At 50.0% G+C, this 26,446-nt stretch overlaps 1 protein-coding gene across 2 annotated transcripts in view; it reads right to left on the bottom strand.

Annotated features, from left to right (window-relative positions):
• The window catches only part of TTK (TTK protein kinase), a 650,127-nt gene that overhangs the window by 342,570 nt on the left and 281,111 nt on the right, over positions 1 to 26,446 (bottom strand). For both annotated transcript variants that reach the window (XM_085611007.1, XM_085611008.1), the window contains exons 15-16: positions 2,217 to 2,374; positions 1,961 to 2,112 (exon numbers count right to left, since the gene is read on the bottom strand). In XM_085611007.1, coding sequence (XP_085467133.1) covers positions 1,961 to 2,112; positions 2,217 to 2,374 — 310 coding nt within the window. The remainder of the gene's footprint in view (positions 1 to 1,960; positions 2,113 to 2,216; positions 2,375 to 26,446) is intronic.

The raw sequence follows: 26,446 nt of genomic DNA, 5'->3' as shown, positions 1-26,446 counted from the left end.
CCTCATGTTATTGCTGTTACTAGAGCTCGAGCGGATCTCTGTGCGAGCAGTATTGGCAATATCCCTATGGGAAAAAATGACAGTACTAAAGTGTTAAATATTACTGGAATGAACAATAGCAGTTTTTTGTCTTCACACAACACCTATTTCATTTGCGGAAGTAACGGTCATCATCTACCTATTGGGTGGTCAGGATTTTGCTACGTATCCTTTTAGCTTCCATCTGTGTTTTTAGCACCTGAATCCTATCATAAAGACTATAAACTGCTTAATGACATTTCCAAAAATAGATTTATGAGGACAATACACAATGATGAAGTGGATCAAACTGATACTGTACAATTGTGGCCCTTCAAAATAGGATGGTTCTTGATGTCATCCTCGCAGACCGTGGTGGTGCATGTCGTATAATCGGGAGTTGCTGCTGCATTTATATCACTGACCACGCCCCTTCTGTTTTTGATGCAACTTCCAAAATGCACAAAATAGCCACTGAAATCCACCAGGATTCAGGAACATGAACTTTGACTGGATGGCTATGGAACAGGTTTACTGTATGGGGCTGGAAACTTTTATCAGCTCTACGTATAATTTTTGCGATTCTTTTTACTTGTTGCCTATGTATTCAATGCGGCCCAATGCTTTGTTCCCTTTTGTGTTTCTACTTGTACCTCTTGTATACAGACTGAACAAAATGTCAAAAATGTAAATACCCGACTAGCAAGTGATCAAGAAATTAATGAAATGATGCAGATTGACGTTAATGATATTTTTCGTATTCCTTCAAAAGCTTAGGAAGAGGTCTTTCAGCATATGCTAAAAGGCGCGTCTGTGGAAATCTGAAATAATTTCCGTTAGCAAAAGCTGAAGCCATCTTGCTTGTGGCATCCATTTTGTTAGCTATGTAATTCTTCCATCATCACTGTTGCTTGCTCTTCTATTTTGCTTGTGTCATCAGCTTTAGTTAACTCCTTCTGTACTGAGCCAGAGCAATGTCTGTGCTGAGAAAAGGCCTGTAGCTCCTAAAATGCACCTGGTTAAAAATGTAACTGTCAATCATTTGTGCTGTTGTAAGCAGCTCTGTTCTCCCTCCCACTTTGCTGACTACGTGATTACCCATCTGCCCATGTCTGGCTGTAACTATTGCTGTGTAGGCTTGTACCTTCTATTTGTAACTCCATGCTTACTCTGCAACAAACTCTGTATATCAGCAATATGGTCTGTGTATTCAATGTACTACCTCAGGCAGCACTTGAGTGCTGTGTGGATGTAGTGCCACTCATGAGTGATTAATAAACTTATTTGAATTCCAGCTTTTGTGCCAATCTCTATTTTGCTAGTCTACGGACCCGTGGATAGAGAAGGGGGACCCCTGCACTGGTATGCCCATTAAAAGGCACATTTCCACAGTAGTACTGCCACCTCAACATTCCACTCACACAAGCTCCAAGCAATTTTATGCATGGGCGAAGTCTAGTAGTCAAGTAAAAGAACAAAGTGGAGAAGTTGCTGTGACAGCAGCATACAAGCAACTTCCTCACTGCCTCGGATGCACCTTAATAATCACTAGGTCACAGGTGCAATACCAGATAGCTCTTTGATGCAAGGAGTCAAGCTGTTTTGAGTGCTGCATGGAAGTGAGGGATTTTGGGAGCAGGCAAGGGAAGAGGGGTGAGAGGCGATATGTTTATAGAAAGGGGGCCTAAAGGTTCAACTAGAGACAGCAATTTAAAAAATAGCCTCAGTGCTAGATGTTGGTTTCTCTTTTTATGCATTATGATGCTCAATATAAACAGCACATGGAAACAGTGCAATAGTATAACCAATAATAGTTACTATACAAAAAAAGACTAGTTAATCACAATAGTATCTTCGCATTTTTAAAGTAATGTCATCAAGAAGTAAGTATCAGGTCATGCATTTTTTTTTAGACATATAGTTCATTTGGTTATATTCATACCATGTTGATGAATTGCGTGAACTGCTTCCAACATATTTTTCCAGTAGCTCTTGCGCTCCCATGGGCTAATTGTCTTTTTTTTCCTTAACCAACTGTTCAGATCGATATTTCCACACTCCATTACCATGCGGATGTGATAGTCTGTGATTTCACTAGAAAGGTATAATTGAAAGAAAAAAAAAATCAATACAAAAATATCCTTAACTCAGAATGTTTGATTGGAAAAAAAGAGAAAATGGCAAAGGGATGTACTCACTAGTCATATAGTCTAATTATTTTATCACTATGTGGCTGTAGTTTAATCAAGTAGTCTATCTCATTCTTATAGCTTTCAATTGTCAGCAGGTCTGCTTCTTCCAGATTCACGTACTTCACAGCATATAAACGCTTCTTTTCATCCATCACCTGAAAAACCTGAGAGGCAAAAACATCAGTGTTACAGGAGCATAAAAAAATGGATATGAATTCTGTACACAAACGCGGCTCCTTATAATCACCTGAAGGCTCCTTGCTTCATTTAGACTTATAAAAGCACATTTTCAAAAACAAAGCAAGTCTTTTTAGGATACACCTTAGATACAGCTGGCACCCTAGGGGGAAGGGGATAGGCGTTTTAAGGGGTCTGGTTTAAGTTAAAAGCTGCTAACACGCTGAATGGGCCGAATGTTGACGCCCATTTGCTCAGCAATCACTCTTTGTACTTGGATTCGCAGCATATTAAAAAAATGGATTCCAACAAACAAAAAAAAGTTGGTAATGCAATTATGATTTTTAAAGCGCAAATCGTGGGGTGCGAGGATGATCCAGACAACCCAGAAACTCTCCAGAATGTAACTCCACTACTGGTCATCTGGGTTGAGACCTGGAGACAACTTAACCCTTTCACTGCCAGGAGGAGTTTTCACAAAAATCACCACATTAGATTGTTGAATCATATGTGCCTACATCCCGGAATGTTAAACAAAGAAATATTAGCTTGAATGTCTGGAGTGCGGTAGTACAAAAGGTGTGGGTTTTCATAGGGGATGAAGTCTGCACAACAGATGGAACATCACTACAGATCATTTAATTGTGGCAGATTCACTTTTTATGGTACATTGTTTGTGTGATGCATATGAAAGTAAAAAAACTATTTTCTGATTCTGTAAGACCTAAGAAATATATTGGCACTAGCGAGACTTCCATCACCTTGACTGACTGGCCAGTGGAATACTCTGAGCATGAAGGCTGTCTGAGTTTACAACCATAGAGTCCTTACCTTAGAAGGAGTAGTTTCTTACCTGTAACTCCAGTTCTGTAGTAGGGGTATCTCTGTTATAGTCATAATCTAGGAATAGTCCCGCCCATGTGCGGGGACCCCGGAGCAATCAAAAATATCTCTTAAGCTGTCCTGCATTTGCAAACCTGCAAAGACACTTAAGAGACAGACAAAATAATACAGCCTAATCACAATATGGCTGCACTGGCCAGCACTTCCTCTGAAGTGAAAACAAAAGCCAAAATAAAGTTTAAATGTCATTTTTATTCACATATGACATGTTCCTTTATTAGCTCACACTCCCTTCACCAAAATCCCTTTAAACAATAGAGAGGAAGGGGTGGACAGACAAGCCCTATAGGCTGTCATTATGTGTCTGATAAAGGGATACCGCGCCTTTAAGAAACTCTCCAGAGACCCCCGGTATCCCAGGATGCACAGCCAAAGCAAGTTACTTTCAGTTCTTTTTGAAGGTGTATAACAGGCCTGATACTGCCAGAATTACTCCACCGGGGAGGAGGGAGGGTCGCTTATGACTAACAGAGATACCCCTACTACAGAACTGGAGTTACAGGTAAGAAACTACTCCTTCTGTAGTAGGGGGATCTCTGTGTATAGTCATAATCTATGAATAGAATGGCAAGCCCATCCCAACCAACAAACAGCGGTGGAGTAAGAACCAAACACCAACAAATCACTGTGCAAACAAATTCCTCAGCGAAGCCTGTCCAACCTGCGCATCTGCCCTAGCATCAGAGTCCAGGCAGTAATGCTTTGTAAACGTATGGACCGACTTCCAGGTGGCAGCCTTACAAATGTCAGCAATTGGAACATTCCTAAGCAAAGCTGTAGTAGCTGCTTTGCCCCTAGTCGAATGCGCTGTAGGCTTACCCCTAACGTCTTATTAGCTTTCTGATAACAAAGCTGAATACAGGACACAATCCATCTAGAGATGGACTGTTTTGAGGTAGCTAGACCAGTTCTTACTGAACCATAATTTACAAATAGTTGATCCGACCTGCGGATGTCTTTTGTCTTATCTAGATAGAATTTCAACACCCTACGCACATCTAGTGAATGCAGAGACCTCTCCGCCGGAGAGGAGGGATGCTGAAAAAATGTAGGCAACGTTATCATTTGATTTACATGGAAATCAGATATCACTTTAGGCAAAAATTTAGGATGAGTACGCATCACTACTTTAGACGCATGGAATACAGTATACGGCTCTTGACAACACAGAGCCTGAATCTCACTTACCCTCCTGGCCGATGTAATGGCCACAAGGAAGGCAGCCTTCCAGGACAAATGCTGCAAAGAAGCCTTATGAATAGGCTCAAAAGGCTCCCTCATCAATCTGGACAACACCACGTTCAATTCCCATGGTGGAGAAGGTCATCTAACAGGGGGAAACACCTTACGCAAACCCTCCAAAAAATCTTTAATCACAGGGATTTGAAAAAATGAGGTTTGGGAAGGGCCCTTTCTATACGCAGTCAAAGCTGCGAGATGAACTTTAATAGACTGAAAATTAAGCCCAGATTGAGCTAACTGCAGCAGATAAGGCAAAATAACATCTTCTTTACAGGATGTAGGGTCAAAGTCCTTTGCCTTGCACCATAAGCAGAATCTCTTCCACTTATAGGCATAAGAAGTCCTCGTAGACGGTCTCTTCGCCTCTTTCAAAATCTCCATACAGTCCTGAGGTAGGTTCAAGTGTCCATACTGTACTAGCTCAGGAGCCATGCTGCCAAACTCAAGGACGAGAGATTGGGGTGAACCATCTGTCCTCCGAACTTCGTGAGAAGGTCCGGCCGACACGGCAGGCGCTGGTGTAGCAGAACAGACCGGTGAAGAAGGTCGGTGAACCACCATTGCCTCGGCCACTCCGGAGCAATCAGGATCATTCTGGCTCTGGATTGCGACAGCTTGATCAGCACCGCCGGAATCAGGGGAATGGGTGGAAAGGCGTAGAGAAAGCTGTTGGACCAGCTGATCCATAGGGCATTCCCCAGTGTCCCTGGTTGGTAGTACCTGGACGCGAAGTCGCGGCATTTGCTGTTTTCTGCCGTAGCGAACAGATCGATATCCGGAGTGCCCCACTCTGCGAAGACGTCTGAGCACGTCGTCGTTTAGCACCCACTCGTGATTTTCTTGAACGAGCCTGCTGAGCGCATCGGCTTGGGCATTCTGCACTCCCGGCAGATGGGTTGCCGTGATCGTCAGGTTCCTGGCCACCAGCCAATTCCAGATCGTCTGTGCCTCCCGAGACAGCGTGCGTGAACGGGAGCCCCCCTGCTTGTTGAGGTAGTACATGGTAGTAGTATTGTCCGTCTGAACAAGCAGGGAGTTCGTCGTGAAGGAGGGATGGAACGCCTTCAGGGCCAAGTGTACTGCTCTGAGTTCCAAAAAGTTGATGTGGTAAGTCATCTCCGTCTGCGGCCATATCCCCTGAATCTGAAGAGGGCCCGAATGCGCTCCCCAGCCCTGGAGAGACGCATCGGTCACTATGGTCTGGACCGGAATATCCTTGTGGAAAGGAGTCCCCTTGCAAACACTCTCTGAGGAGCACCACCATTTCAGAGATTGGAGAGCGTGTTGGGACAGATGAATCTTGTCCTCCCAGCGCCCCCTCCGTTGGTCCCACTGATCCTCCAGACATTCCTGCAGAGGCCTCATATGCAGACGTGCATTGGGGGTGAGAAAAATGCATGAAGCCATCGACCCCAGCAAGGAAGACACCGTCCTCACTGTAGGAGAGTGGGCTGAGAGGAGGTGCAGGGCCTTCCCACGGATTGATAAGCGTCTCTCCTCCGAAGGACACACGCTTGCGTTCAAGGTATTGACTGAGGCCCCCAAGTACTGGAGACACTGCACAGGGATCGGCACTGACTTCGACATGTTGATGTGCAGTCCCAGGCGATGCAGCAAGGCAGCTGTCCTGTTGAAGTGACACTGGGCTTCCCGGTACGTGGAGGCTTTGATCAGCCAGTCGTCCAGGTATGGATACACAAACACCTTGCTCTTCCGCAAGTGTGCCGCCACCACTGCCATGCACTTGGAGAACGTCCGTGGGGCAGACTTCAGACCAAACGGAAGTACTGTATACTGGTAATGGTTGTTGCCTACCAGAAACCTCAGGAACTTGCGATGCTTTAGAGCGATCGGCACATGGAAGTAAGCGTCCTGCAGATCTATGGTGCACAGCCAGTCTCCTCGAAGCAACTGAGGGTAAATCTGATGCAGGGACAACATAAGGAACTTTTCTCTGCGGATCCACTTGTTTGCTTGACGCAGATCCAGAATAGGCCTGAACTCGTTTTTGTCCTTTTTTCTGACGAGAAAGAACCTGGAGTAAAGACCTTTTCCTTTTTGCCTCAAAGGAACAGCTTCTATGGCCTTCTTTTTCAACAGAACGTCCGCCTCCCGCTGGAGCTCCCGCACCATGTAGGGAGAGCGCACTGGTGGAATCTGTGGAGGCGGGCTGGTGAAACGAAGACTGTATCCATTGCAAACAATATTCAGCACCCACTTGTCCTGAGTTATTGTCCTCCACTCTGCCAGGTAGTGTTGAATACTTCCCCCCCCCACCGGAGCGGGTAACGGATGAGGGGGAAGTGACCCTTCAGGGCTTCGACCCGGCCGGGCCTTTGTTCCCCGACGAGGATTGATGCTGTCTCCTGCCCCTCTGGCGCTTCTGAAAGGACTGCCTGGGGAACTGTTGCTGTTGTTGCTGGTGCGGTTGTTGGTGACCAGACTGACGCCCTTGACCTCGTTGCTTCGAATAGCGCCTGCCATAGGAGCGAAACGACCTCTTCTGCTCCTTGGGTCTTTCCAACCCCACGCCCTTCAGGGTCTCCGCTTCGGCCTTCATGCGGGCCATCTCGTCATCCGCATGAGACCCGAACAGCGTCGTGCCGGAGAAAGGCAAATTGGCGATCTTCTGCTGCGCCTCAGGCTTCAAAGAGGTGAGCCTCAGCCAGGAATGCCTCCTCATGTGTACCCAGTGACAGTACCCATGGGCCGCCAGCAACGACACATCCACCGCAGCACTAATGATCTGGTTAGAGACTATCATGCCCTCGTTCAGAACCTCCTGGAAATCCTCCCTTTTATCCCTAGGCAGGGAGGCAGCAAACTGTTGCAAGGAGTCCCAAAGTGACCGGTCATAGCGACCCAACAGAGCAGAGGCGCTAGCAGCCTTCATCGTGGTGGCCGACGTGGAGCACACTCTCCTCCCCAAGGAGTCCATCTTGCGACTCTCCTTATCCGGAGGGGCCGTGGAAGAGGGCGTCGTGGAGTGTTGTTTACGAGCCGCAACCACAATGACCGAGTCCGGGGGAGGGTCCACCCTGAGGAACGCCGGGTCCAAATCCGGGGCCCTGTACTTTTTCTGCAGTCTTGAGGGAGCCGACTTCACCACGGCTGGTGTCAAGAAGACCTCCATGGCTGGCTCCTCCAACCCCGGGACCAAAGGAAGGAGGGGACGTGACAGATGAGCCTTGTGCAATGTTTCAAAGATCACCGAGGTAGTGGGAACCGGGACTGCTACCGAGATCCCCAATTTCGCCGCTCCCCTCATCAGCACCTCCGGGAACGTGACAACATCATCCACCGGCGAGATTCGGGTAGGCGGTGTCTCCGACAGTGAGGGAGAGAAACGTCCAGTGCCAGAAGAGTCTGTCCTCGTGCCTCTGGAACGAGATCTATATCTCCGCCGTCCGTGTCTTGTGCGAGTGGACGACCTACGTCTACTCCGTGACCTCCGTCGAGAGCGAGACCTCGGTCTTCGTGGAGCCTTAGGAGTCGCCGGTCGCCGAGGAGACGGCGGAAGCTGTGGCATCGGCGGCGTAGGTCTCTTAGGCGGAGGAGGAGGAGGAGGAGGCGGAGGAGTGGGAGGAGGAGGAGGAGGAGGAGGCGGTGGAGGAGGAGGACGCTGAGGCAGCGGCTGAGAGAGAGGCTGCGGGGCTCCATCACTCCGTGCAGGAGAACCCGGACCAGCACTGTCCGGACTCTCGTCCACCCTTCTCTTCTTGGCGGGCCTGTCCCGTGTCGAAAAGCGCGAGGGGGAGCGCCGCCTTCTCCCAGATCCACGACTGGAGATTGTGATCACTGAAGACGTGTCACCAGTTGTCCTCGACGTCGAACTGAACGTCGACCTCGTACAGTGTCTCTTCGCCGATCGCCGTCCCCCCCTCGACGAACGGCCTCTCGACGTCGACGGCGAGCGGTGTCTCCTCGACGTCGACCTCTGTCGCCCCGCCAGCGAGCCTCGTCTCGACGGCGATCTCCTTCGCTTCGCCGTCGGTCTTCGCCTCGACGGCGATCTGTGCCTCGACGGCGATCTGTGCCTCGACGGCGATCTGTGCCTCGACGGCGATCTGTGCCTCGACGGCGATCTGTGCCTCGACGGCGATCTGTGCCTCGACGGCGATCGCCGGTGTCTCGGCGTCAATGTCGTTCCAGGGGGCTCGGTACAACGTCGATGTTGTGTCGACGTCGACTGCGGAGTCTTCAACGGCGACCCGGTCCCGGGGGCCCCTCTCTCGACGTCGAACGCCGAGATCCAGAGCCCTGGATCGACGGCGAACATACCGTTGCTTTATCCCTCGCCGTCGTCGCCTTCGACGTCAAACGCGACCTACCAGCCGGTAGGCGCCGTTTCTGCCCTTTTTTCTGCCCGGAGGTCCCTCCAGTGGCTGAAGCATGGGCAGAGGAAGGGGAAGGAGATCCTCCGAGCCCCGAAGTCCCACCTGTCCGCCGCTCTTCTTGTCCCTGGAGGCGAATCTTCTCCCTGTCCCTCAGGGTTCACTTGGAGAAGTTCTTGCAGATGGCACATGCAGCAGGGACATGAGATGATGACAAGCAGAGGATGCAGACATCATGTGGGTCCGTCTTGGCCTTCTTCCTCCCACATTCAGGGCACTTATCAAATAAAGCCATGTTAAAAGTGGCCAAACTGCCCCAAATTGCAGGATGCAATAGAGGAAGGCGCTAGAACAAACTATTTATCCAAAAATATCAAATATTATCCAAATATCCACCCAAAGGGTAGAGCTCAAGCTCCAGGGTCCTGCAAGCAGGAGCCGGAAAAAAGAACTGAAAGTAACTTGCTTTGGCTGTGAATCCTGGGATACCGGGGGTCTCTGGAGAGTTTCTTAAAGGCACGGTATCCCTTTAGCAGACACATAATGACAGCCTATAGGGCTTGTCTGTCCACCCCTTCCTCTCTATTGTTTAAAGGGATTTTGGTGAAGGGAGTGTGAGCTAATAAAGGAACATGTCAAATGTGAATAAAAATGACATTTAAACTTTATTTTGGCTTTTGTTTTCACTTCAGAGGAAGTGCTGGCCAGTGCAGCCATATTGTGATTAGGCTGTATTATTTTGTCTGTCTCTTAAGTGTCTTTGCAGGTTTGCAAATGCAGGACAGCTTAAGAGATATTTTTGATTGCTCCGGGGTCCCCGCACATGGGCGGGACTATTCCTAGATTATGACTATACACAGAGATCCCCTACTACAGAACCTTAGAATAATTCCCAGGCTTCAGACTGGACCCTGAAATTCTTGAGCAATAACTCCGCGCACAGGTAGGTAGAGCCGGCAGGGACATCATCTGTGCAAGATGGGACGTGCGCAGTATCTGTATAGGCACCACCTCAGCATGCCGACATCAGTTTGCACAAAGTTTCCAAACCCACAGATGCGGAGCCAGCTCCAACATAATTGTGGCCAGTGTGCAGTCTGTACCAGAAAAGGTGCTGCCTAAGGTAAGTAACTTGTTCTTGTGAAAAACTTCTAACAACAGATTCCTTACCTTAGGATAGATACCACAGCAATATACAAGAGGGGCTGTGAAATGACCAAAACAAAAAAGTATTTCAGAACTGAGCAGACGAAATTCCCACCACAACTCACGATAAGCCAATAATGATTTGTAAACATGTGGCGTGGCGCCCATGTAGCTGCCTGACAGATGTCACGAACAGGTATCCCGCCTATCAATGTAGTGTTCACAGCCTGGTCTCTGGTGAAGGGAGTACTCAACCTTTTGGTGTACTGCTTCTACGCCAAAGTGTAGCAAATCTTAATATAGAAAACAATCCTCCGAGAGATGGACCTCTTCTAAACCGCTTTCCATTGCTCTGGGAAAACCAATGAACAGCTGATCTTCCAGCCAGCGATCCTTGGTACGATTTATATAAAAGCCTCTCCTCCTTAGAAGTTTGAGGGGGTAGCAAAGAACGTGGGAAGGATAATCATCAGACCAAAGTGAAATGGACTCACAACCTTGGGTAGGAAAGAGGCATGTGTTCATAGAAAAGTCTGTCTGGGTAAAAAGAGGAGTATGGTGGCCGAACTGAGAAAGTCTGCAGTTTACTCACCTTCCAGGCCAATGTGATGGCCACAAAAAAGACAGTCTTAAGGGTCAGAAGTCTGAGCGGCCAACCATGCATCGGCTCAAATGCAGAACCCATCAGAAACTCGAGGACCAAATTAAATCTCACTGGGGCATAATTTAGGGGAAAGGTAGAAACTTACTGCAAACCTAAAAAATAGGAGCCTGAACAGGTGACCTAAAAAGGGAAGGCTGATCTGGCGACCATTACACCACCAATGAGGCAGGCAAGGAAAATGCTACTTACCCAGTATGCATCTGTTCTTGGCATGTAGAGCTGTAGATTCATATGCTTTAGCATAGATCGCCATCTGGTGTTGGGCCTGGATGTTTGCACTTTGTTTTTCTTCGATGAAGTCTTTGTAATCACAAGGTAGGTGACTCCTTTAGGTGATAGTGCGCATGGGCATTGACTCCATCCCTAGATTGTTTGGTTTTGCCATTAGGGTGATGATGGTGTTAGTAAGAGTTGAAAATGATGTCCATGTATAGTGTATCCAAGTAAGAGAATACTGCAACAGGTAAAGGTACACAGGGAGGCGGGTGGGGGCATATGAATCTACAGTTCTACATGGCAAGAAAAGATGCATACTGGGTAAGTAGCATTTTCCGTTCGAGGTATACGAGTTGTAGATCATATGCTTTAGCATAGACTATACAGCAGTTATCTCCCAAGCGGTGGCTAACCTGTATCTGTTGCAGTGGTCTTAAATAGTGTTCTTAAAACTGCCTGGCCCACACTAGCTTGTTGTTTTGCTAACATATCTACACAATAGTGCTTTGTGAATGTGCGTGGTGTAGACCATGTTGCAGCTTTGCAGATGTCATCTATGGCTATGTTTCCTAAGAATGCCAAAGAAGCACCTAGTTTGCGTGTGGAATGTGCTCTGGGGGTTTGTTAAGCTGCGTTTAGCTTTAAGGCAGCATATTTGGATGCACTTAACTATCCACCGGACAATACCTGCTTATGAAATGGGATTGCCTTTATGTGGTGGGGAAAAAGCAACAAAGAGTTTGTTTAGTTTTCCTACAAGATTTGGATCTTTCAAAGTAATAAAGTATCGAACAAGTTACTTACTTTCGGTAACGATATATCTGTAAGAAACATTAGTTAGTGATAGATTCCTTACCTTAGAATTACCCCCAGGCGTCAGACTGGATCCGGAAAGTTTTCGTCAGCAGTACCCCTGCAAGTCGGAAGGTGGCGTTGTGCGGCTCCGTGTCAGTCTTTGGTGTTGTGGTCACCAAGATGACGACACAGCAGCTACTTAAGACACGGCCCTCGCGCGCGGCAGTCAGTTCTGTACACGACTTTCCACGCCAGGAACGCAGAGCCATTCAAGATACTGACCACTGGTGCATTTAAACTAGGGCCCTGAAATCAGTTTGCAGAATGGGGAGGATGGGTGGGGCTGTAAGAAATCTATCACTAACTAATGTTTCTTACAGATGTATTGTTACCGAAGGTAATTAACTTTTTCATCTGAAAGAAACACGTTAGTGATAGATTCCTTACCTAAGAATAGATACCCCAGCAATACCAACCCCGGTGGTGGGTCTGCGAACTAAGATCACACCAGAAAGTCCTGGAGAACAGAACAGCCAAAGAAGCAGTCTCTCGGACTTGACTGTCCAGGCAATAGTGCTTAGTAAAAGCGTGCAGCGAGGCCCACGTAGCTGCCTGTCAGATGTCTTGTAAGGGGACACCACGTCCTAATGCCGTTGTGGCAGCCGTCGCCCTGGTGGAATTGGTGCCCAGCCCCACCGGAGGCTCCTTTTTTGCCAGAGAACAACAGGCTTTAATACACAAGACGACCCATCAGGAGATAGTCCGCTTGTGTACGGCCCGACCTCTTTAGGCGCCTACGTAGCCAACAAAGAGCTGGTCGTCCACCCGGAACTGTTGTGTGCGATTCAGGTAAAATGAGAGCGCATGTTTTGGGTCCAGACGGTAGATCCTCTCTAGAAGGATGCGGAGGCGGAAAGAAGGTGGGCAAGGTGATAGTCTGCCCGATGTGAAAGGCAGTGACAACCTTTGGCAAAAAGGAAGGACGTGTTCGGAGCACAACCTTGTCCGGATTGCCAGACAGAAAAGGAGGTTTGAAGGAAGAGCCTGGAGCTCACTCAATCTCCTAGCAGAGGTGATGGCAACCAGGAAAGCAGTCTTCAAAGTTAACAGACTAAGAGGACAGTTGTGCAGAGGCTCAAAGGGAGCACACATTAAATATGTGAGAACCAGGTTCAAGTCCCACTGTGGCAATATGAAGGGAATAGGAGGGAAAGGATGAGTAATGCCTTTGAGGAATCTATTTACAACAGGGGACTTGAAAAGAGAGGGCTGATCAGGAAGCCTAAGAAAGGCTGAAATGGGGGTGGGTGGGGGGGGGTGGAGCTTGCTCGCAACCAAGATGGCCGCTTGAGCCCTCGGCTCCGTAATATCGTCATATTATCCGGCATTTATCCATAAGCCTAGCACACTCTACTTTCCATTCGATCGAGGCTTGCACCCCTGAATAAGTCAGGACTCTGGGGATTGCACACCGACTCTCCTACGATCGGGGAGAGTAAAGAAACAGCGTCCTAGCAACGTCCGCCTCGCTGGGCCCTGATCCCCGTGCTGAAGTTGGGCGGAGTGCCGGACTCTGCCCAGGGTCGTGTTGTGGTGACGCCGGAAGCAAGGGAGGCGCCTCTAACACCAGAGAGAACAGACGTGATCGCAGCTCTTGCGGGTCCCAGCTTGCCGATACATGCCCTGGATGCAAGCTGAATACCGGGCTCTGATCGGCTGGCAGAGCAGGGACCCGCGGTAACCTGAGCGAAACAGAGCAGGCGGCGATACGGATCTGGGCATACGCAGCACTTGCTGAGAAGGTACTCTCCAGACCTTGACCCAGAGTGAGTGGATTTTGCAGGGTGATTAATCCACGATGTGAACCCCCATTTCGCAGATACGCTTTGCGATACGGCATGTCTGGGAGGCGCGTCACAGTTGGGGTCCGCCATTTTGGGTTGCGCAAAACTAACGCTCTCTGTTTTGCAGCCGCGCGCTGGTGTGGGTCTCCTGGTATTGCAGTGCTTCACGCAGAGGCCTCTGAACAGGAGGTGCGCTCAGTGCAGAGGGGCGCCCTTCAGCTGAATTGACCTGGTGGTTCCCTGCTGCTTGTACCTCTGTGGCAGCGCCCTTGTTTTGTATGGGTCCCCGAGTGGAGTGAATTATGCAGTCTCTGCTGAGGCATACGGGCTGGCCGGAGGGATAGGGCGAAGCTGGGACTGCGGCGGCGGCTCTTCTCGCTGACAAGTGCAGCCTGTCCAGGATTTATAAAGCTGAAAGCGACGAGTTGGCACACTGCCCTGCTCCCATGCAAGTGAGACTATCGTCGGAGGCTGGCGTTGGGGTACACACCTTCAACACTGCACTGCTCTGGGTGTTGACCCATTGATTGGAGTCGCCTGAAACATCGTGGGTACACCCCTGCGGCTGCACGTGCTGAGAACCGGGGCGGACGAGTTACAGAGTTCTGCCGAGAGGGCCCCTCTGTGAGTGAAAATGGGGAGAGTGGACAGAGCACAGCCCAAACTCACCTTTGAACAGAAGCGGTCGAAGTCCCATGACGCGTCTTCAGGCGATGCCGCTAGGATACAGCCCCCCACGACTGAAGACACTAGCCCAGATATCCGGTGCATTCTTCTGGCCATGGAGAAAAGCTTGCAAAGTGGCATCATCTCCCTTGGAACGAAAATGGATGCTCTCTCATACAGAATGGTTGAAAGCTTAGATAAACATGCTGAGCGGTTGGATGTGTCGGAGCGGAGGATCACGGGGGTGGAGGAGGCGCACACCACACTTGACACCGAGCACAAGCAACTAGGGAAAGTCCTGCGTGTCCTTCAAGATAAAACAGAGGACTTGGAAGCCCGCTCTCGTAGATGTAACCTAATGATCACTGGCCTTCCGGAGTCCACCCCGACTGGTAACATGGAACAGTTAATTGAGGGGCTATTGGTCAAGCTGCTGGGAGAGAGGGTCTTCTGAGCTATGTTTGTGGTGGAGAGAGCGCATCGTTCCCTGGGGCTTCATCCGCTCCGGGGGGGCGCCACCGCATCCGATCATCGCTAAACTGCTCAATTACCGAGATAGGGACACAGCCTTGAGACTGGCACGGGAAAAGCAGGCTCTAGCCCACAAAGGTTTCGAGATAACATTTCCGGACTTTACTATCCGCGCTCAGGAGGCGCGCGGACAGTTCGTCCCCATGAAAAAGCAGCTGTTTGATCTGGGCATAGATTACGCCATGTTGTACCCGGCAAAATTTAGGGTTAACAGGCAGGGCCGTTCCCATATCTTTACAGACCCAAAGTCCTTACAGAAGGCCTTAAAGGATTGGTCCAAGGAACATCGTCATAGCTCAGAACGACATCTGCTGGATGAGGCGGTGGGGGGGCTCCCTGGAGGAATAGGACTGATGGTGGAATGCTGCAGCGGGCTGGTAAGTACGGACTTGGGAATTGAGATTGGGGGGGGGGGGGGGAAGGTAGTCCTATGGGTGGAACATGTACGGTCTACATCTTACTGCAACAACTTATACTCAACTGAAACATGGGGGGGATGATATTGATTCACCTTGAGACTCATCTCAGCCTTTAGACGGGGAGACACCACACATGCTGTCGAAACTCTACTGGGGAGAAGGTTGTGTGGGTTGCGCAGTGCCTAATCCGAAATTAATGCAGGGGATTGACATTGAGCCTGGAGGAATCAGGTCCTGGAATCGTAGGGTGAGCAGCCTCATTTTGATATGTATAATTACCGCAGCCTGGATTGGTTAGGGTTGCGGGTGGTATTCTTGTCTGCTGACGATGCACGGGGGCTGTTAAATGTTTTTTATTGTTCTCCTTGGGAAGACTAGCAACATCAGCCCACGTGTGCATCATACTAGGGAGCGGGAAATTTGTTTGAGGGGGTGGAGGGAGGTTGATTGAGGGTGGAGGTTCTTATTGGGGATGATTCGCAGCAGAGTTGGGGGTGGGCTGACATGGGTGAGGGGATGGTGGGAAGAGGACACAGTTATGCTGTTTTGGTTGTTTGGAGTTCTTTGTCGGTCTTTGCATGGTGAACTTATCGACAATTTGCCACAGGTCAGGATGCATTATGAACTCTAATACATGCAATGGTGGGACCCACTGATGTTAACGTGCCAAAGACACTAGACTCCCTCCGCGTCCTCACGTGGAATGTTCGGAGACTTAATGACCACGTAAGCTATGCAAAGTACTGAGCTATTTGTACAGGCAGAACATAGATATAGCCCTAATTCAGGAGACGCATCTCCCACTGAATAGCGCATTACTACGCTGTAGAGGCCTGTTGGATAATATTAATGTCTCAGGTTTCACCACACATGCCTGGGGGGTGTTGACCTGGGTCAACCCTAGGTCAGCTTACACACTGGTACAATTAGATTCAGACAGAGACGGCCGCTTTGTGATCTCTAAATGCCATGGAAAGGGCTCCGACCTCCTAATAGTGAATGTCTACGGCCCCAACTACGATTGCCCGGAATTTTACACACCGCTAGCAGGGGCTGCCTGCAGGTATCCAGAACCACAGTTTCTTTGGGGTGGGGATTTCAATCTGGTCAGAAACCCTAATTTGGATAGGTCAGGAGGTCCGCTGAGAAGACCCCCCCCGCAGCGGCCAGAGCTCTGGAAAGTACTATGGATCTTTGCGATGTATGGCGAGTGCAAAAAACCCGGATAGGGGTGGTTACACACACTACTCCGCTTATCATAACTTACACACTCGTATAGATTACTGGTTGGCCTCTTCGTCACTTATGGAGCGCACTCAAGAGTGCTTGGTATTACCACGCACGCTATCTGATCACTCACCTCTTTTGCTGGTTCTCACTGTGCCAAGGAAGACTATTCCGCCATTTACTTGGCTGTTTCCCCCCTATTCATTGTTGGACCCTATTTTTAAAGAAGAATTAGCTGAAGCTATAGAATCCTTTTTCACCATTAATGTGGGGTCGGTGGATAGTTTCCAGGTTGTGTGGGAGGCCTTCAAAGTTTATATTCGTGGCGTTGCCATGGCCAAGCACTTAGGGGTGCTCTGCTCTATTCGGCAGCGGCTGTCTGATCTGGAAAGGAAGCTGGGAGCCTTGGAAAAACGTCAATTAGAATGTGATGACGAGACAATAACGCAAGAGATCAAAGATCTGCTGGTGGAATATCATGAAGCAGCCAACAGCGAAATTAAGCATCTAGGCAAATACGCCACAGCGCGGGTCTACGGGGAGGGGCACTGGCCTGGCTCAGTACTAGCGCAAATGCTGAAGGCTAAACGTGGCAAAACGCTAGTCACTCAGATCAGATCAGCGGAGGGCAAGATGTTGTCGGATGAGGAGGCCATTGCTGACGGGTTCAAGCAATTTTAGGCGGAATTCTATACATCCCGGTCTGTTGGCGCGGAGGAACAAATTCTGGATTATCTTGAGCATATCAAATTACCATTTCTTACCAATACTCATCGGGAGTTTCTCATGAGACCTATAGAAAGGGATGAAATAGTAATGGCTTTGTCGGACATGAAAGCTGCCAGCGCTCGAGGTACGGATGGCCTAACAGTCAGTTTATATAAATCTTTTTGGGATTTATTACTTCCGCACCTCTCAGAACTATTTGACGACATGTGTGCGTCAGGCACAATGCCGCCGACAATGAGAGAGGCGGTTATTGTTACCATCCCTAAACCAGGCAAGTCTCTGGAAGAGTGCGGATCTTGTCGACCACTCTTTTTGCTCAACGTGGATACTAAAATATTCGCTAAGATTCTTGCTAACAGTTTGGCCCCCCCCTAGCGCCGGTATTGGTAGCGCCTGAGCAGGCAGAGTTCATCCAGTACGGTGTTCGGGATCATGCAACATACCAAACAGGACTCCATAGAAGTGGCGGTCTTCCTTGACATGGAGAAGGCCTTCGATTCCGTTGAATGGCCCTTCATGCGTCAAGTATTGGTTAGGATGGGACTGGGCTCAGTCTTTCTGCAATTGATAGGGGTACTGTAAGACTCACACTCGGCCCGTATAAAAATAGGTAACTTGGTGACGGGGACTATGGATGTAACCAGAGGGACGAGGCAGGGCTGCCCATTGTCACCTATTTTATACGCTCTGGTTGCTGAACCCCTAGCGTGCGCATTACGGGAATATCAGTCATAAGGGTATCAGTTACCCGAATTATAAGATTATAGTGTCAAACTACGCGGATGACACGTTGTTATACGTCCGCGAAACAGAAAGCAATCTCTCCTCTGTCCTCAGGGAGGTAGTTCACTTTGGAGCGCTGTCGGGCCTGCGGGTCAACTGGTCTAAGTCAATTATATTCCCACTCATACCTGTCACGACGCACTTTGAGCCAGATTTCCCGCTACTTTGGTCTACAGATGCGATACGTTATCTGGGTATCCGTCTTCACACGGATTCGGAGATTGTGTTCAGAGAAAACTACGGCACCGCAGTCAGCAGACTGGAGGACGACGTAGAGGCCTGGATTAGTTTGCCGCTGTCACTCCTTGGTAGGATCTCCATTATGAAGATGGTGATTATACCCCATTGATATTTCTTTTGACAAATATTCCCATTGTTTTGCCAAGCTCCTTCTTTCAAAGAGTCAACAAATCAGTGGTTAAAATGGCATGGGCAGGTAAACAAGCAAGGGTGAAATGGCGGATACTCACTCTGCCATATCACATAGGGGGGTTAGGAGCACCAGACTTAAATTTGTATTATAGAGTGGCGCAAGGCGCTCAGGCTCATTATTGGATACATGGCTCGCCAGATATTCCGTTGCTCCGAACGGAAAAACTCTTCGCAGGACCGCTTCCCCTTCCGGCCACGATATTGGAGCATGCAGATCGCAGGGCGGGGATTTTAGACTCCATTAACTCGACTCGCCATGCCTGGCGTAATTTACTGCATTTGCAAGCGAGAGCACTGCTGTACTCCCCGGTTATGCAGATTGAATGGACCTTATGGCTGGCCCCATGTAGGGAAGGCGGGGTTACTTGTGCGTTACACTCTCTGAACATAACAGCGGGGGCTTTATTTCAAGATGGTACAGTTAAATCTTGGGAGGATGTAGAGAGCATGGCGGACGCTAGCACTTAGCTGCAACTGTTTCAGTTCCACAGAGTGAGATGGGGCACTACATGATACTGGGAAATGACCTACATGAACCCCCCCCCCCCCCCCCCCCCCCCTCCCAAGATGCTAGAACCGTCTTGTATTATTACGGCTAAATCTCCGCGCAAGATGGTCTCTAACATATAGAAGATAGCAATGACACACAGAGTGAATCATTAGACTAAGGCCAGGGTTGCCTGGCAGCGAGATTTACAACATACCATAGACGACCCTATGTGGGCCTATTGCTGTGCAAGCACCAGACGCATCTCCTTACACGGTAGACACAGGCTGACCCACTTCAAGTATGTGAACAGAGTGTACTACACACCAGAGAGGCTTCACAAGTATGGTTTGAGGGACAACTCGGCATGTGATAGATGCCATGCACAAAACGCTGATTTTAGTCATCTAGCGTGGCATTGCCCAGGAGTGTATAAATACTGGGAATCGGTCTTTCTTGAGTTGGGTAAGATTGTTGACACAGAACTGGCTCCAGACCCAACTCTGGCCCTTTTGGGGTACTCCAAACAGTTGCCTAAGGCAATACGTAGACTAGTTGACATGGGACTTCACAAGGCAAAATGGAGGGTTGCAATGTGCTGGTCTTGGGACCCTACACCCACAATGACACAATGGTCGCAGGACATGCTTTATTGCAGTACACAGACTTTTAGCGAGTTGATTCCCCCTCAGAGCAGACCCAAGAACTTCTGGGGGCTCTATAATACGTATTTGCTCACAAGGGAAACGGAAGACAGCGGTGATGCCCCCACTGAACCTGATGAAAACAGCCATGCCTCTAGCATTTAATCTGCTGATGACATTTTATGCTACACGGGGCCTCCTTGACTGCCTAGGCAATAGGGCTTTTAGACTCCTGGGGTGCAGAGAGCAGGTTTGGAAAAGTGGACATGCGGATTTAGGGGATGTACACTGGATGGGTACCACATCACATCGGCACAATCATAGATTGATGACCTTATGTTTTATTGGGGTTTTGTTATCCAATGACCAATGTATACCGTGTAAACTTAACATTTGTTATTTCACTGTGCACCATGATCGCAAAAGGACACGTTTCTATATATTATTTGGTTCCTGATCGCTGCCTGCCCACTGGGTTGTTGGCTTCCTAGCTGTGTTTCCTATTCATTAATGACATGTAGCCAGCCCCAGGGTTGTAGGCGTGAAGCTGTGTGAGACTGTGGGAAATTATTTTTCAAAAAAAAAGTTTAATTAAAAAAAAAAAAAAAGAAGGCTGAAATAGCTGAAAGGTAGCCCTTGATAGTGCCCAAAGCAGAACCCTGCTGGGCCAAGGAAAGAAGGAACAGAAGGACTTCTGAAAGAGGGGCAGAAAGGGGATCCACAGCCTTTGCTGAGCACCATGCCACAAACTTGTTCCACCTGCAGGCATATATCAACTTAGTGGAGGGAAGCCTGGCTGCCAGAATGACATCACAGACTTCAGGAGCAAGTCGAAAAAAATCAACTGCCGCAACTCAATCTCCACGCAAGGAGTTGGAGACTGGACAGTTTCGGGTGGAGGACCGTCCCCTACTGCTGCGACAGAAGATTCTCCCGAAGAGGCAGTCGTATCGGGGGATCGATGGTCATACTGAGTAGCTCGGGATACCAAACTCTTCGAGCCCATTCCGGAGCCACAAGAATGACTTGGGCTCGGTCGCGCGTGATTTTCTTCAGCACTCTGGGCAGAAGTGGTAAAGGTGGAAAGGCGCACAACAGACCGCAACTCCACTCGCGACGAAAAGCGCCACCTAGCGAGAGCCGCATTGGAAATTCCAAAGCGCAGAGCTGCTGACATTGCGCGTTCTCTTCGGTGGCGAATAGATCTAACCAAGGCTCTCCCCACTTTTGAAACAGACCTTATGCCACCTCCAAGTGAAGATGCCATTCGTGATCCATCATGCACCTGCGGCTGAGATCGTCCGCCCTGGCATTCAGTTAACCTGCCTGGTGTTAACCACCATGGTTCCAGCCATGCCCAGAGGCGCAGGGCCTCCTGACAGAGGGTCCACGTCCCCACCCCGCCCTGTTTGCTATACTACCACATGGCGGTGATGTCTGAACACCTGCACTACTCTTCCCTTGACAGAGGGAAGGAATGCCTTCAGTGCAAGTCGGATCGCCCAAAGCTCCAAAAGGTTTACATGGAGCGTGGACTCCGCCGGAGACCAGAGGCCTCTGATCTCTGCCTCTCCCATGGGGCCGCCCCATCCCAGGAGGGGCACATCCGTCACCACTGTGTGCTCCGGTTGAGGAAGGGAGAGGGATCTGCCATTTACCCAATGGCGGTTTGTGAGTCACCACTGCAACTGTTGTGCAGTTCTCTCCAAGATCTGGACGTAATCTGACAGGTTCCCCTGATGCTGCGCCCACTGGAACTTCAGGTCCCATTGCAGAGCCCGCATATGCCATCTGGCATGATCAACCAGCAGGATGCAGGAGGCCATGAGGCCCAGCAGCCTCAGGGTTATCCTGACCAAAACCCAGTATAGAGGCTGAAAGATCGGAATCAGAGCCTGAATATCCTGGACTCACCGTTCGGGAGTATAGACTCGAAAGTGCGACGTATTCAGAACCGCTCTGATGAAAAGAAGCATCTGAGAGGGAATCAGGTGCGACTTCGGCACATTGATGGAGAACCCCAGCAAATGCAGGTGGTCGGCCGTAGTCTGGAGATAGGAGAAGACTGTCCGGGGCAAGCCCGCCTTCAACAGCCAGTCGTAGAGATAGGGGGAAGACTGGAACCCATGAGCTACGACCACTGCCATCACTTTCGTGAACACCCAAGGGGCTCTGGTACGGCCAAAGGGGAGCACGGTAAACTGAAAGTGCTCGTGGCCTACCGTAAACCGCAGGTAACGCCGGTGGGCCGGCAGGACGGGAATGTGGAAATATGAGTCCTGCAGGTCCAACGCTACCATCCAGTCTCCAGGGTCGAGGGCAGACAAGACCTGAGCCAGAGTTAACATCTTCAACTTCTCCTTCCGGAGGAAGCGATTGATGCCCCTGAGGTCCAAAATAGGACACAGGTCCTTCTCCTTCTTGGGCACCAGAAAGTAGTAGGAGTAACAACCACGTCCTACTTCTGGCGCAGGAACGCGCTCGATGGCCCCTTTGGCCAACAGGGCTGCAACTTCCTGCTGACGTGCTAAGTGATCCCCCGACATGCGTTGGTACTGGGGTGGCATGACTGGAGGGCTAGTCTTGCAGGGGAGGGAATAGCCCCTTCGAACTATTTGTAAAACCCACCTGTACGAAGTGATGGTACACCAATGGGGGTGGTGATGGCGAATCCTGCCGCCCACTGGCGTTTGATGGGCCTGAAAAACCGAACTAGGAAGGTTTGGAGGCAGTGATGGCTGGGGTGGAGATGGACTGACCCGCCCGCTGGCCCCCTGATGCGGCTCGGCGGGTCTCACGTCCGCAGCCACGCTGAGACTGTTGCTGAGCAGGCCTGTGGCTCTGAAACAAACGTGTCGGGCGCCTCTTCCGTGGCCACGAAAGGAGCGAAAAGCAGAAGGCGGAGGAGGGCACGTGGCAGAAAGGCCCAGGGACTTGGCCGTAGCCAGCGAGTCCTTAAAGCACTCCAAAGCACTATCTGCTTTGCTACCGAAAAGGCAATAGCCATCAAAGGGCATGTCCATCAAAGTGTTCTGGACATCCCCAGAAAAAACAGTTGTCCTCAGCCAGGCATGGCGACTGAGTGCCACAGTCGTGGAAATCGCCCTGCCCAGCGAGTCAGCGGTGTCAAAGCCACAACGAAAAGTGAACTTAGCTGCATCCCTCCCTTCAGCAATAGCTTGAGAGCGCACTGTCCAGGCCACCTCCGGACATTGAAGCAGCACGCGCGCCACTGTATCGTATCCCACACAGAGTGGGAATAACGGCCCAAGAGGCATGCGGTGTTCACAGACCGCAGCCCTGAACTGGCGGAAGAAAAAATCTCCTTACCAAATTGCTCCAGTTTCTTGGATTCCCTGTCTGGTGGCGAGGTAGGGAATGCGCAGAGGCTTGGACAACCAAACTCTCATGGGCGCGGTGTTGGGAAAGGAAAAGGGGGTTGCCCGGGGCCAGGTGATGGCATCAGGCTACGATACTATCCACAGGAGCCCCTGTGCTGGGCCTGGATCAAGTGTCAAAAAGAACGTCCGAAAGTGTATCGTTAAAAGGCAGAACTGGCTCCGAAGAGGAAGCTGCCGGCTGAAGCACTTGTCAGGAGGTCAGTCCTGACGGCCACTGTAGGAAGCTCGAGGGGAAGGACCTCGGCCGCCCTACGCAACACCACTGCTTAACTTGTACCCTCCTCCGTAGCCACGGTAGGAGACAGCATGCCAAGGTCAGGAGAGGTATCAAGACCACTGGCATCCCCCAACTCCTCTGCCCAGTCCGGGTCAAACTCACATTGTGCTGTGAGAGGGTCCTCAGACCCCTCCCAGTTCTCCCCTTCCTCTGAAGGCTGATAAACAGGCCGAAAATAAGGAGGATTGACATAGGGCTAGAAATCCCCCATCAGCGTCAGAATCAGCGTCGAGCGACGCCGGTCTGGCGCCATGTCCACATTGGGGCTGAAACCAGGAGCAATGTTGTCCTGTAGTCCGGCCGACGTTGGAGGTGGTGCCGGTGGGGTCGACGTCGGTGGAGGTGTCACAAGGTCAACCGGTATCGACCGGGATCCAGGCTTGGATCCATGGGGGTCCTGCGGTGCCAGGGCCGGAGCCGACCGCGATGCTGGAGCCGCCGACAGTAAAGGGCTAGAACCCCCAGTCGGGCCCGCGGGGTCCGAAGGCACACCGGCGGGGCCAGACGGCCCAAAGAGACGAGCCATGGCTGACAAATTCCTGCAGCTGGGCCGGAGTGGCTGACGGACCCGGGAAGGGCAGGTAGGCCGGCGGCCACGGGGGAGGCACTACCCGCACCCTCAGCCGCGAGGGGATGTCGTAGAGCGATGGCGCTTCTTTGACTTCTTGGAACGCTTCGTCTTACCTGACCCCGAGTGCGAAGAACTTCGATCCCGATGAACGGCGATGGCGGTTCGGCAACTGGTCCCTCGACCTCCCACGGGACCAGGATCTTGAGCGGCGCGGAGCCGACTGCCGGACTTCAAGCAACTTTCGGGACCGCTCTCGCAAAGTCTTCGGCGCCATGGCCCAGCAGTCGGAGCACGACTTGGGGTTGTGGTCGCACTCTAGGCAGTAAAGACACGCGTTGCGGGTCCGTCACCGACATCATGCGCTGACAGTCCCCGCAGGTCTTGAAGCCAGGCATACCTACTGCACCAGGAGTCAATTTTGACTAGAGACAAAAGGCCCCGAAAAAACTCCGACAATAAGTTACTGGGGGTCCCGCTCTCTCTGGATCTGCGCTTGCTGGCGCGAGGGCGGCGTCTAAGTAGCTGTTGCGACTTCATCTCGGCGACCAGGACGCCAACGACGGACAAGGAGCTTCACAACGCCACCTTCCAACGTGCAGGAGTACTGCGGATGAAATCTTTCTCGATCCACTCTGACGCCTGGGGGTAATTCTAAGGTAAGGAATCTATCACTAACGTGTTTCTTTCAGATGCTCTTTTCACAACGAATGTGTGAAGAGCACGTTCTGCTACTGAGTGTGGTTGAGGAAAAAACACAGATAACTCAGACAGGTTGAGATGAAAAGCAGAAACAGTAAAAATGTTGGGTTAGTCCTAAGAACCACTTTATTTTGGTGAATTTGTAAAAATGGTTCTTGTACGGTTAGTGCCTGGAGCTCACCCACTCTCCTAAGAGATGTGATGGCTATAATGAAGGCAAATTTCCAAGTTAGAAACTGTAGTTCGCATTTGTGCAAAAGCTCAAATGGTGGGTCCATGAGTCTTGTAAGGACTATATTAAGATTCCACACGGGAGAAGGTGGAAGTCTAGGAGGAATGAACCTTTTGAGTCCTTCCATAAAGGCTTTGATAGCGGGTACACAAAACAAGGACAAGTGTTGTCGGTTTTGTAGGTAAGCCACTATTGCAGCAAGATGCAGTCTTATTCATGTATATGCTAAGTTAGCCTGCTGTAGATGTACCAGATAGCAAATTATGTTTCAATTGAAGCATCAAGCGGGTTGATTTGATTATTACAATAAATTACAAATAGTTTCCATTTTGCTGCATAGCATGCTCTTGTGGTAGAGCGTCTAGCCTCTTTAATGACGTTCAAGCAGTCTGGCGGGAGATTGAGGTAAACAAACTCTGATTTCAGGTGCCAGATCGCATGGTTGAGTTGACTGGGATCTGGGTGCCTTATCTCTTCATGGTGCTGAGTGGGAAGCTTGGGTGAGAGGTGTAACTTTTGATGAGGAACTACCGATAGTTCCAACAGGGTTGTGAACCATGGTTGTCGAACCCATGTGGGAGCAAGTATGATCATTGTGAGGGAATGTTGCTAGAGCTTCCGAACCACTAATGGAATTAGCGGGAGAGGTGGAAAAGCATAAGCAAATTTCCCTGACCAATTCCTCCATAGCACATTGTCTTTAGACAATGGGTGTGGGTATCTGGACACAAATTTTGGGCATTTTGTGTTGGTGTGTGGCGAACAGATCTAGCACTTGATGATGTAGTTCCCATTCATGGATCTGTTGTCTTCGACAGAGCAGATCTTCAAATTGATGGTTTACTCCTGGGAGATGTCACGCAAGCAGACATATTTTTTGAGGTATGGCCCATCTCCATATGCTTTGAGCTAGGTGTGAAAGCTGTAGTGTGTGTGACCCCCCCCCCTGTTTTGTATGCAATACATTGCTGTCATGTGGTCTGTACGAACTAGGACAGCTTTGCCTACTAGATGTATCTGAAAGCTTTCACTGCTAGAAAAATTGCTAGCAGCTCCAGATAGTTTATGTGGAGTTGTTTTTGTTGTAGGGTCCACATGCCCTGAATGGTATGTTTTTGAAGGTGAGCTCCCCAACCAGTAAGGCGTGTGTCTGCTGTGAGCACTATCTGTGAAACCGGGTCGATGAATGGCTCCCCTTTGGAAAGGTTTTGTGTATTCCACCACTGCAGAGAGCGATGAGTGCGGCCAAAACACCAACACCAGATCGGTTAACTGACCTTGAACCTGGTTCCACTGGCGTGCTAAGCATTCCTGTAGGGGACGCATTTGGAGTCTTGCGTAAGAAACAATTAGAATGCAAGACGCATCATTCCGATCAACTGCATAAACACTCGGGCTGGTAGTGAGTGCTGCGGTGCAAATTGTGATATTAGGGTTTGCATGTTGCATAGTCTGACTGGGTTGGGGTACGCTAGAGCTTTGGAACTGTTTATTGTGGCTCCTAGGTAAGCTTGCATGTTGGACGGTTGAAGATGAGACTGGTGAGATTGACAGTGAATCCCAAGTAGTGAACTGGTTTATGAGTGCGGTGTATGCAGCTGTGTTTCAAGTTGGCTTTTATTAGCCAGTCACCCGAGTAAGGGAAGACATGAATGTGTCGTCTTCTCAATGAGCTGCAACTACTACTAGACACTGGTGAAGAATCTTGGTGCTGTTGTTACCCCGAATGGGAGGACTTTGAATTGGTAATGTTGTCCTTCCACCACAAACCCTAGATATTTCCTGTGAGCTGGGTGAATGGGAATATGGAAGTAGGT

This window comes from Triturus cristatus, chromosome 6 (genome assembly GCF_964204655.1).
Source record: "Triturus cristatus chromosome 6, aTriCri1.1, whole genome shotgun sequence".
Taxonomy (NCBI): domain Eukaryota; kingdom Metazoa; phylum Chordata; class Amphibia; order Caudata; family Salamandridae; genus Triturus; species Triturus cristatus.
This window is presented reverse-complemented; position numbering and strand designations above follow the sequence as displayed.